This window comes from Triticum aestivum, chromosome 1B, assembly GCF_018294505.1.
Source record: "Triticum aestivum cultivar Chinese Spring chromosome 1B, IWGSC CS RefSeq v2.1, whole genome shotgun sequence".
Taxonomy (NCBI): Eukaryota; Viridiplantae; Streptophyta; class Magnoliopsida; order Poales; family Poaceae; genus Triticum; species Triticum aestivum.
The window spans coordinates 5,241,874-5,253,566 of record NC_057795.1 but is presented as its reverse complement, the minus strand read 5'-3'; the positions used below and the strand labels follow the sequence as shown (position 1 = coordinate 5,253,566).

Sequence of the window (11,693 nt, the reverse complement as noted above, 5' to 3'; positions counted from 1 at the left end):
GCTTGGTTGTATAGGCTTTAAATTAAATTCCAAGTAGCAGCCACTGCCTCATTTTACAAAAGACTTCCAACTATAGACTTGGGGTCCAGGATATGTATTGACCAAAACTCAATACTGACAGCTTTATTTTTTTTAACATCAATAGAATTCCAACAAGACTTGGGGCTCCAGGATCTGCATTGACCAAATACAAGATGCAAACACTCGGCAGCTAGATGCCATCTTTAATTTGTCCTGCCTCTACCTGCTGCTGGTGCCACACCTTCTCAACCGCTCTGTGTTGGTTGACTTGGAACCTCATAACAATGGACGACATGCTGGTTAAATATAAACAGAGGTTGCAGCACATAATGAAACACATCCCCCAGCCAAACACAAGATGCAAACACTACGGAGCAAAATGCCATCTTGCTCACCACCTTTGTTGTACCTCTACCCACTGCTTGTGTCGTGCCTTCTTCTCTTGAAAGAAGCGCATGCGGCGCGCCATGGAGGGATCTCACTAAGGTCTCAACACAAGGCCCTCCTCCACTGGAAGGCTACACTTGCAAGCCCACCGCTGCAGATGAGCTCTTGGCAGGAAAACACCAGCCCCTACAACTGGATCGATCGGTTTCAGAGAATAGAATACACGTACCTGCTGCTAGTTGCAAATCAGTTGGCGTACGTGGCCTCGTCTACATCTAGTGCGGCTAGTCACTCTTTTGGTCTTGGCATCACATTCACATCACAGCATCGAGGCATGCTGCTGTCTCTCTGCGCCATCGATCTCACATCACATCGTTTCAGCCTACTGCTGCTGCCGCGATTCCAGCCAAAGGAGTTGGCTCTGTCTTCGACCTCTTCACTATTACTATTTGGAGGCTCCTTTTGAGGCCATGGGTGAAGCCAGATAGAAGTCTTGGTGGACACTCTACAAAATGAGAGAAATGCTAGAAATTCTCGAAAAATAAGTTAAACATCCGGCATCAATCCACAAACTCAAATCATCATAGCCATTGGATCTATCATGTTCTAAAAAACTTACCCACCTATTATGAAAATAGCCCAAACTAACCCCCCCCCCCACCCCCTAAATTTATATCTACATTACCCACCTCTGCCATTATATAAAATAAACTAATGTAATCTTCTAATCTTCATATAAATTACCCCACTTATGTCATTATAAAAAATAATTTAAAATAGCCCCCTAAATTTGCAACTAGGTTGCCCACCACTAATACTTACGAAATAACTTAAAGTAACCCCTTAAATTTGCATCTATATTATCCCCATTTTACTATGATTAAAACTAACATAAGGTGACCCTAAATTTGTATCGAAATCACCTTTATTAAAATATACAACCAATATAAAGAGGTGGGGTGCCGGGGCACGCATCACGAGGTTGACCGTGCACCACAACACCACCGACACACCAATCCGATCAAGGGTTGCGCTAGGCCGACGGTAAGCTCCACCACCGCCGCCATCTCTATCCACATTGCCGCCGTCACCACACCACCATGGCCTTTATCACCGGGGTACTCGGTAGATATCAAGAGAATCCAGGCATAGAGCACTGGAAGATGGTAAAGAAAGCATTGCGTTATGCGCAAGGCACGAAGGACCACATGCTAATATACAGGAGAAGTGATTCCCTAGAGATAAAAGGGTATTCAAACGCAGATTTTGTGGGGGACAAAGATGATAGAAAATCCACGTCAGGATACGTATTCACCCTCGCTGGGGGAGCTATTTCATGGAAAAGCTCCAAATAGTCGATAGTTGCATCATCCACATGCATACGTTGCTCCGTTGGACGCTAGGAGCTAGGAGCCCCCTGGTGCAGAATTGGTGGTTAGTCGACCTGTTGCTCCGTTGTCGCGTACGCAGCGGCCGGCGGGTTCTAGACCTCCTAAAAATGGGAGAGATTTTCACTTCCTAGTCTCTGGACCAACTAGGGATGCATACGACCATTTTAGTATGAGCACCAAGATAAACACGGTCCTCAGATTTTTTTAGATGAGTATCAAGATACTTCTTCATGAGTGGTTCCACCACACACCAAGCTTGATCCTCAATAAATGGAAGGAAATTCCCTATGCATCACTTGTCAATTCTAAGAAATTAAACTCAGGTCATTAGGCTGCACAACCGCATGCCCAACCACTGAGCCAAGGCTGTCTTTGCAATGCATGGGATGCATGGGCAATTAGTTAGCTAGTCTTTAAAGAAATGTTTAGTTCGTACCCTCAGGTCGTAACATGTCTAAACATTTGGCAGACTTACATGAGAAAGAGCAAAATTAAGACTAGCTTTATTGCATAAATTGACATTGGCATGTTGATTCAAGACGTATGCTTGCCCTCCAAAGCTCGCACACCCCCAGTGTTGACATCATTTACTTACCTACTCAATCTCCGGTATTTTTTGTCACCATGAACATTGTCATCCTACCGAAGGGAATTAATTCTAAGCGGGGAGCAGGAAGGGCGCGGGGATGGCATATTCAGCAAAGCCACTAGTCAGACACCTAAGTAGTGTATTGGGAAAGGGGTAACAACCCACTTCCCAAGCTCATGTGTTAGGGAGGCATATAGAAAACCCCCCACATCTAAGGTATCGTATATATAGCGTGTCATCTTATTCATGTGGTATGAAAAATTGACTAGAATTGGCGGTAGGCATTGATCCTTAGGATGGATTAAAAAGTGAAAATATGAATTGAAGAAGGCAATATGTCCATACAAGTATTGGCTGGTGTGTCATCTATTCGTAAATAGTGAAGTATTTTGTTTCTTGAAAAACAATACAATGCTACAAGAACTTTTGGAGATATGTTTATGGAAATGAAAAAAAAGGAATTCTATATTCTTACAAAGTTCATCCCCACTACAAGCAATTATCTCAATATGTTAATCCGATAGTATGACTTGAGATATTTTTTCATTAGAAAAGTTAATTTAAATTATTTGCAAAATCCCTCGAACCATTGAGTTAGTAATTAGCAAAATAAATGTTAGGGTGCAGTAATGATATTTCATAGCTACATGTCTCTTAGTGTTTTCGCAGCAACACATGGAGAATCATCTAGTATCAAGTATGTTTTATTGTTCCTCCATCTCACTCTAACAAATATTTATCTCATATGTTATTGTTATGTAGGAGTTACAATGGGATTATTTGGCTTAGTGGTTATCATCATGGCAACTATTTTCTCAAGACAAACGATAAATGTAACCACACTCGCGAACCATTACAAGTCTGCTGCTGTCATGGATGTTACGTGATCAATTGTTTTCTTGGGAAATTTATCATATATAGTATTGCACAACTTGATTGAGCAAAGTCCACTCTGCTTATTTCCGCCATGGAATTGAAAGACATGCGACCTGAGAAGAGATAGAGTCCCTCTCTTGTATGCGTATATAATCTAGCGTGCTACTGTTAGCTCTTCTTCACAACACGAGTACACTCACAAGTCACAACACACAACTGCCCAAGCTCCGGTGGTGTAGTCTTAGGAAAGCTAGGCACGTCTCAGCAAAATAAGATACTTCATCCACTCGATCGAGGAGATCTGAAACCCTTCATCATTTCAGGTGAGCTCTAAAGACGCCCTTTTCTTCAGAGCTTGTGTTGCGGCCTGTGCGCGTAAGTAGAATGATTTTGTTCATACAACAACCTTTCACCAGGAATGGATTTGTTCCTTTCCTTCACAGCGGATACTGTTTTTTGTGTGTGTGTTAAGTACTCCTTTGCTATAGAGCAAAAAACAACCTTTCACTAGAAATGGATCTGTTCCTTTCCTTCACAGCGGATACTGTTTCTTTTTTTTTTGTTAAGTACGTACTATGGTATAGAGGGAAAAGAAACTGGTGTCTCTCACCCTTGCCTTTCTCCGACAAATATTGGACTTGTGTATATAGCTGATGCTGAAGGAACAAAAAATTGGCATACGAAGGATTTCATAACTTGCCACTTGGAGAGATAAGCATGCCTGCAAAGATCTATGTATTCTAGGGGCATCTTTGATTTGTAGTACTATCAAATTTTGGGAATCGGAAAAACACAGAATTAGAAACAGTAGGAATTTGGATCAATACATGAAAAACAAAGTAATTCTACCAAGAGTTTTGGGTGGATGGAAATTTTCCTTCAAACTAGAGTGCAAATGATCGAATTCTAATCCTGCGAATGCATCTACGGGTGTAGGGTGTTGGTTGAAGCATCCAGGTACCATGTTGGCAACTTCATTACCAGTTCATCTACAGGTCTAGCTTAGGTGTCATGGAAAATTTTAAAAATGACCATGGTCCCCCCTTTTTTATGCTATGTTTTTTTTTCTGAAACAATGGTGTCAATCTAATTTTGACAGTGTCGTGTTTACTTATTCTCCAGCTGAAGAATATGCAAACCTTGTTGCATCTTGGCCTCGCTCTTGCACTGCTTGCAGCACAATACGCCCATGGAACTGCGGTTCCGGGTTCAGAGTGCCGAAGGCGGTGCGGCGGTGTTGACATACCGTACCCATTCGGTATTGATCCGGGCTGCTCGTTCGGAGAAGACTTTGACATCAACTGCAAGGTCCAAGATGGCATCAGGAAGCCATTTAAGTACACCTTAGAGGTTCTCAGCATCTCCTTGACTAAAAGCACGGCCCGGGTGTTGAATAACATCATGGGGTACTGCTACAACAACTCCACCGCGAACATGGAGGAATTCGGCAATTCCATGGATACCAGCAAAATCAGTCGTTCTCCTTCGTTTCCCTATCGGCTCTCTGACGTAGACAACAAGTTCACGGTCATCGGCTGCAATGCCCTTGCCTCCATGAGCGACGCCGAGGACACAGGCATAGGCACAGGCACAGGCACAGGCTACCAAGCCCTCGGCATCGCAACATGTCACGGTCTGCCAGACTTAGTGGACGGATCCTGCTCCGGTATCGGGTGCTCCCAGACTACGATACCGAAGAAGATTCCCTACTACTATACAAGTTTCCTCAAGTCGGTCAACACAAGTCAGATCTGGGAGTTCAACCGGTGTAGCTATGCTGTGTTGATGGAGACAGCTGAATTCAAATTTAGAGCTTCGTACATAAGAAATACTGAGTTCAATGACACATATCATGGGCGGGTGCCTCTAGTGGTTGATTGGGCTATAAGAGATGTGAGTTCATGTGATGACGCCCAACGAAATAGCACAGGTACTTACGCATGTGTAAGCAGCAACAGCAAGTGTGTGAATTCCAACAATGATCGCGGGTACACATGCAATTGTGTCCATGGGTATGAAGGCAACCCTTATCTTCCACACGGATGCAAAGGTACTGCTCCCACATTCTAAATTACTTGAAGTTCTAGCTTTGTCTTAAGTCATACTTCTTTCAACTTGATCAAGTTTATAGAAAAAATATATGAACATCTACAACACCAAAATAGTTTCTTTAGATTCGTCATAAAATATATTTTCATACTATATACATTTGACGTTGTATCTGATATTGTATAAATTTAGCATATTTTTCTATACACCCGGGCACACTTAAAAGAAATTTTACTTGGGATGAAACTTACAACTCAAGTAATTTAGAATGGGAGAGTAATTGATTAGCTTTGTATGCAAATCAATCATGTGCACCCTGGATGTACACGCTTAGTCCCTTAATTTTATACACGTACAAAATTCTAATATCAGATTTTGCCAATTCACTACAGATGTCAACGAATGCGACCACAATCCATGTCCTCCGAACGGCATTTGCCACAATATCATTGGAGGACACCGGTGTTCTTGCCGAGGTGGGAAAAAATTTGACGACAAAAGCAATACGTGCAACCCAGACGCTGGCTTTATAATAGGTAAGACCTAAAGAAACAAGATCACCAGCTAAGCCATTCACTTTCGTTTGCATTTGTTTTGGAGCAAAAACTTATGATAGAACTATTGCCCCACAGTCTACTTTGCACCTCCAATTTAACATAATTTATTTTATCTCTACTATTAAAGGGGAGTTAATAGGTTTGCCTCACCTCCTCTCTCGGGTTTTTTCCTCCCGAAGCCCACATCCCCCTTCGGTTTTCTGTTAATTTTTTTGTCATCTTAACAGAGGCAACACAAAATAAAAACCAACGTAAATAGAGTAACTTGGAATAATCTAAATCAAACAGGTACTTTCCAGAACCACGTTCTGTATTAACTTAATCAAATCAAATCTTATAAAAATCTAACTTTTCGTGCCTTCCCCTATCGAAACCCAAATCAAATTAAATCTTATCGAAACCCTAAATAAATTAAAACTTTCCTTGCCTTCCCCCACACATACTCAAATCAAATTAATTTTAGCAAAATCTAGAATATGATGGTTGTAAGCTATATATGTTGGACAAGATTGATGTTGAACCACTAGAATATGTATGCCCCCATTGCATTTTTTTGGAAAAGGAGGTTAAAACCCCCTGCATCAATCAATGCATACAGTCATATTTATTAATCATTTAATAAAGATCTGACAAGAACAAATATCAAGCCACCCGAAGCCACCACTCACACTTACAACCTCAATAATGTGGAGTGCTCTCACTCCCCATATCTAAAACCAGCGTCGTCGCTGATCCATCCACATAACGTATCGGAACCTACAGCTGGTGCAGCAAACTTAAAGCGTACAACACATGCACACATTTTAGAAGTCTTCATCATCATCGAACCGCTGACCCATCTTCAGAAAAGAGATCTGCATCATCCTTGCCACTCCGGCCATCCGTCGATGCCACCACGGCGCCCAACAGCACCACCTCCCTACGCAAACTGCTGAGCACGTCGCGGTCACCGCCGGTACATCGCAACACCATGCCACCAAGTACCACCAGCCGACACAGCTTAAAGTCTCTGGAGGATCTGTCGTGCGTAGCACCTGCCGAACATGCATGACACATCGTAGCACCTGTCGGTCAGCCATGACTTGACATCTCCACCGAAGCTCCATGCAAGACAAATCCGTTCTACCTCCTGCCTTTTTCTTCCAGTGTTGCTCCACAAACGATGCTCCCAAGAGAGAAACGACACCGTAGTGTCGTCATCGTCCGATCTGGAAGACCACATCGTAGGGTTTCCCACAGAACAACATGAGTGGGTCGACAATAGTTACATGACGATGCCTTCATCAAGGTAACGGCACATAACACCGCCATCGCCCGATGTTGGTTCGGTTTTCACCGGCAACTATGTCTCCCCGACTCACAGTCGGGACAAAATGACGGATCTCGAGATCCGACCACCCTGCCTCAGGACGACCACCACCGACGGAGGAGATGACCACCACCACCAAGCCTAGGGTCGTCGTCCCGGGCGCCCGTGTGATGCAAATGAAGACCAGGAGCGCCACCACGATTAGAAGCCAAACCGGAGGTTGAATGGCTGCAACATGGCCGCCGCCGCCACACTCTAGCCATCATTGTCCACCATCACCGCCGAGGAGATCAAGATCAAAACCGTCGCAGCGATCTTGAGCTGCTGACGCGCGAGAAGAAGGCCATCGCCACCGAGCCGCTCGGGCACGATCTGAAGCCAAACCGGAGGTTGATGGCTGCAACATGGTTGCCGCCGCCACACTCTAGCCATCATTGTCCACCATCACCGCCGAGGAGATCAAGATCAGAACCGTCGCAGCGATCTTGTGCTGCTGACGCGCGAGAAGAAGGCCGTCGCCACCGAGCCGCTCGGGCTTTACCCTAGCGGCGTCACCGGCGACGACGGAGAGGAGAGTGGTCGCGGTGGACCGGAGGAGGGAGGCAGGGACGCCCCGATGCGGCGCAGCAGAGCCGTGCGGGAGCGGGGCTAGGTTTGTGTGAGAAGGTGATGGAGGAAGGACGACCCGACGGCGACGCTAGATCAGGTCGCGAGCCCCTCCCGGTCGCTAGGAGCTAGGAGCCCCCTGGTGTAGAATTGGTGGTTAGTCGACCTGTTGCTCCGTTGTCGCGTACGCAGCGGCCGGCGGGTTCTAGAGCTCCTAAAAATGGGAGAGATTTTCACTTCCCAATCTCTGCACCAACTAGGGATGCATACGACCATTTTAGTATGAGTACCAAGATAAACATGGTCCTCAGATTTTTTTTAAATGAGTATCAAGATACTTCTTCGTGAGTGGTTCCACCACACACCAAGCTTGATCCTCAATAAATGGAAGAAAATTCCTTGTGCATCACTTGTCAATTCTAAGAAATTAAACTCAGGTCATTAGGCTGCACAACCGCATGCCCAACCACTGAGCCAAGGCTCTCTTTGCAATGCATGGGATGCATGAGCAATTAGTTAGCTAGTCTTTAAAGAAATGTTTAGTTCGCACCCTCAGGTCGTAACATGTCTAAACATTTGGCAGACTTAATTACATGAGAAAGAGCAAAATTAAGACTAGCTTTATTGCATAAATTGACATTGGCATGTTGATTCAAGACGTATGCATGCCCTCCAAAGCTCGCACACCCCCAGTGTTGACATCATTTACTTACCTACTCAATCTCCGGTATTTTTTGTCACCATGAACATTGTCATCCTACCGAAGGGAATTAATTCTAAGCGGGGAGCAGGAAGGGCGCGGGGATGGCATATTCAGCAAAGCCACTAGTCAGACACCTAAGTAGTGTATTGGGAAAGGGGTAACAACCCACTTCCCAAACTCATGTGTTAGGGAGGCATATAGAAACCCCCCCCCCCCCCCCAAGAGCTCCCACATCTAAGGTATCGTATATATAGCGTGTCATCTTATTCATGTGGTATGAAAACTTGAGTAGAATTGGCGGTAGGCATTGATCCTTAGGATGGATTAAAAAGTGAAAATATGAATTGAAGAAGGCAATATGTCCATACAAGTATTGGCTGGTGTGTCATCTATTCGTAAATAGTGAAGTATTTTTTTTCTTGAAAAACAATACAATGCTACAAGAACTTTTGGAGATATGTTTATGGAAATGAAAAAAAAAGGAATTCTATATTCTTACAAAGTTCATCCCCACTACAAGCAATTATCTCAATATGTTAATCCGATAGTATGACTTGAGATATTTTTTATTAGAAAAGTTAATTTAAATTATTTGCAAAATTCCTCGAACCATTGAGTTAGTAATTAGCAAAATAAATGTTAGGGTGCAGTAATGATATTTCATAGCTACATGTCTCTTAGTGTTTTCGCAGCAACACATGGAGAATCATCTAGTATCAAGTATGTTTTATTGTTCCTCCATCTCACTCTAACAAATATTTATCTCATATGTTATTGTTATGTAGGAGTTACAATGGGATTATTTGGCTTAGTGGTTATCATCATGGCAACTATTTTCTCAAGACAAACGATAAGTCAAAAAAGGAGACTAAGTAAAGTAAAGCAGGAGTATTTTCACCAGCATGGAGGCTTGATTTTGTTGGATAGGATGAGATCGGAGAAAGGTCTTGCTTTCACGGTATTTTCAGAAGCTGAACTTGTGCATGCTACTAACAACTTTGACAATAGTAGAATACTTGGAAGAGGGGGCCATGGAACGGTTTATAAAGGGATAGTGAAGGACAACATGCAGGTTGCAATTAAAAGATGTGCACTAGGTGACGAAAGGCAAAAGAAAGAATTTGGACAAGAGATCCTCATTTTGTCCCAAATCAATCACAAGAATATAGTGAAACTCTTGGGTTGTTGCCTTGAGGTTGAAATTCCAATTCTAGTCTACGAGTTTGTCCTAAATGGCACATTATTCGAGCTTATCCATGGCAAGAAGCACAAAATGAAAATCTCCTTCGGCACTCTCTTAAGAATTGCTCATGAAGCAGCCGAAGGACTCAACTTCCTGCATTCCTACGCGTCTCCCCCAATAATTCATGGTGATGTGAAAACTTCCAACATCTTGATTGATGGTAACTATATGGCCAAAGTGTCAGACTTCGGAACCTGCATATTAGCTCCATCTGATAAAGAGCAGTTTGTCACAATGGTTCAAGGTACTTGTGGTTACCTTGATCCTGAATACATGCAAACATGCCAGTTGACAGATAAAAGCGATGTGTATAGCTTCGGAGTTGTCCTTTTAGAGATCCTCACGGGTCAATTACCACTGAAGCTCGAGGGCTCTGAGAAGCAAAGAAGCTTGGCACTGATTTTTCTGTCTGCGATGAAGGAGAATAATCTAGATGATGTATTGTTGAGCCACGTGAAAGTCCAAGAGAGCATGGAGTTGCTAGCAGGACTTGCAGAGCTGGCTAAGAAATGCCTAGATATGTGTGGCGACAAGAGGCCATCCATGAAAGAGGTCGCCGATGAGCTCAACAGATTGAGGAAACTTTCATTGGATCCTTGGATACAAATCAACATGGAGATGGATGTAGAAAGCCTTCTTGGTGGAGAATCAGTTTGTGGCCATGAAATAGAATTAAGTGGGTATCCTACAGGAGAAAATAAGAACCAAACCATAAACCCAATAAGTTCTTATTATACTATAAGTGGGTAAGACATGTATTGTACTCCATTGAAGGCTATACCTTGCATGCTTGAAGTGTTTAAAAGCATTCTCTTCTAGAAATTTTTCTCTCGGCATCTCGAACAAGGATTAAGCTTGTTACCATCGACACTTTATTTTCAGGTTAGCATTGTTGCATCCACGTGTACTTTAATTCGCTTGTGTGTACCCATTGTAGGAGCTTGCTAATAGTATATCCAGTTGGCATATGATGTTGACATGTCATGTAAAGCTATAATTTGTAATTACTCTTATAATAAGGTTGGCTAGCTATACGACTAGTGCATTCCTTTTTCATCTTTTCTCTTTCTCTTTCTTTAAATTTATTGTATTTGCCTAGAAGCATGTGTAAATGCAGGTTGTTGCATGATAGCACACTCCCCTTTTCTCATGTCTCTCTCTCCTACTCCCTCCGTCCCACAATATAGGATGTTTTTGCAAGCTAAAACATCTTGCCAAAAATGCTTACATTATGAGACGAACGGAGTACATTTGAGAAAAGCACCACGTAAGCTGGCTATAAGAGCAAGGATAATAATAGAGTCAATTGATGGCTATATCTTATTGTCATGCCATCTAGAGCCAATCTAATAGCGGAAATGCCACATGGAAGCCAACCTCCACGAAGGCCTTAATTGAAAACTTTGAAATTCAAACATTTAATACACCTGAGGCGGCCAGTGGGGGCCTATATTTTGGGGAAATTAATATTTCCGGGGACCAAAAAAATTAATAAAAATAGACCGCAAAGTTCATGAAAGGACGGAGTCAGCGCCACCTTAGGCGGCCAGTGGAGGGCCTAAGGGCCCCAGACGGTATGTTGGCGCGGCCCAGCTGGGGACGCATTGGCCCCACAGTTATCGCCTCCATTGTGTCCCGGTATCAAGAAAGTTAAAGCATGCATTTTTTTATTGTCTATTTTTATTTAAAAATGTTCAACGTGTATCAGAACAAATCGACGTTTATAAGAAAAATTTAAAATGGGTATTCAAAAAAAAATTGACATGTATTTGAACAAAAATGTTCAGCGATGCGAACGGGTAGAACAAGTCAATGACGTCGTCCTTGGGCTCCAATGGCGGCTGTGGCGCAGCAAGACGCGGGAGGCAGGACCTAACTAAGCTAGGGTGTCAGCGCCATGCTCTGCTCTCTCCTGTGTGTGTGTGTGTGTGTGTGTGTGTGTGTGTGTGTGTGTGTGTGTGA

General features: G+C 43.3%; 1 protein-coding gene across 1 annotated transcript in view; it reads left to right on the top strand.

Moving 5' to 3' along the window:
• Nucleotides 1-400: 400 nt before the first annotated feature.
• Nucleotides 401-11,693, top strand: part of LOC123102247 (MDIS1-interacting receptor like kinase 2-like) — a 37,941-nt gene continuing 26,648 nt past the window's right edge. The window contains exon 1 of the mRNA XM_044523548.1: nucleotides 401-612. Within this exon, the coding sequence (XP_044379483.1) occupies nucleotides 401-612 (212 nt within the window). The remainder of the gene's footprint in view (nucleotides 613-11,693) is intronic.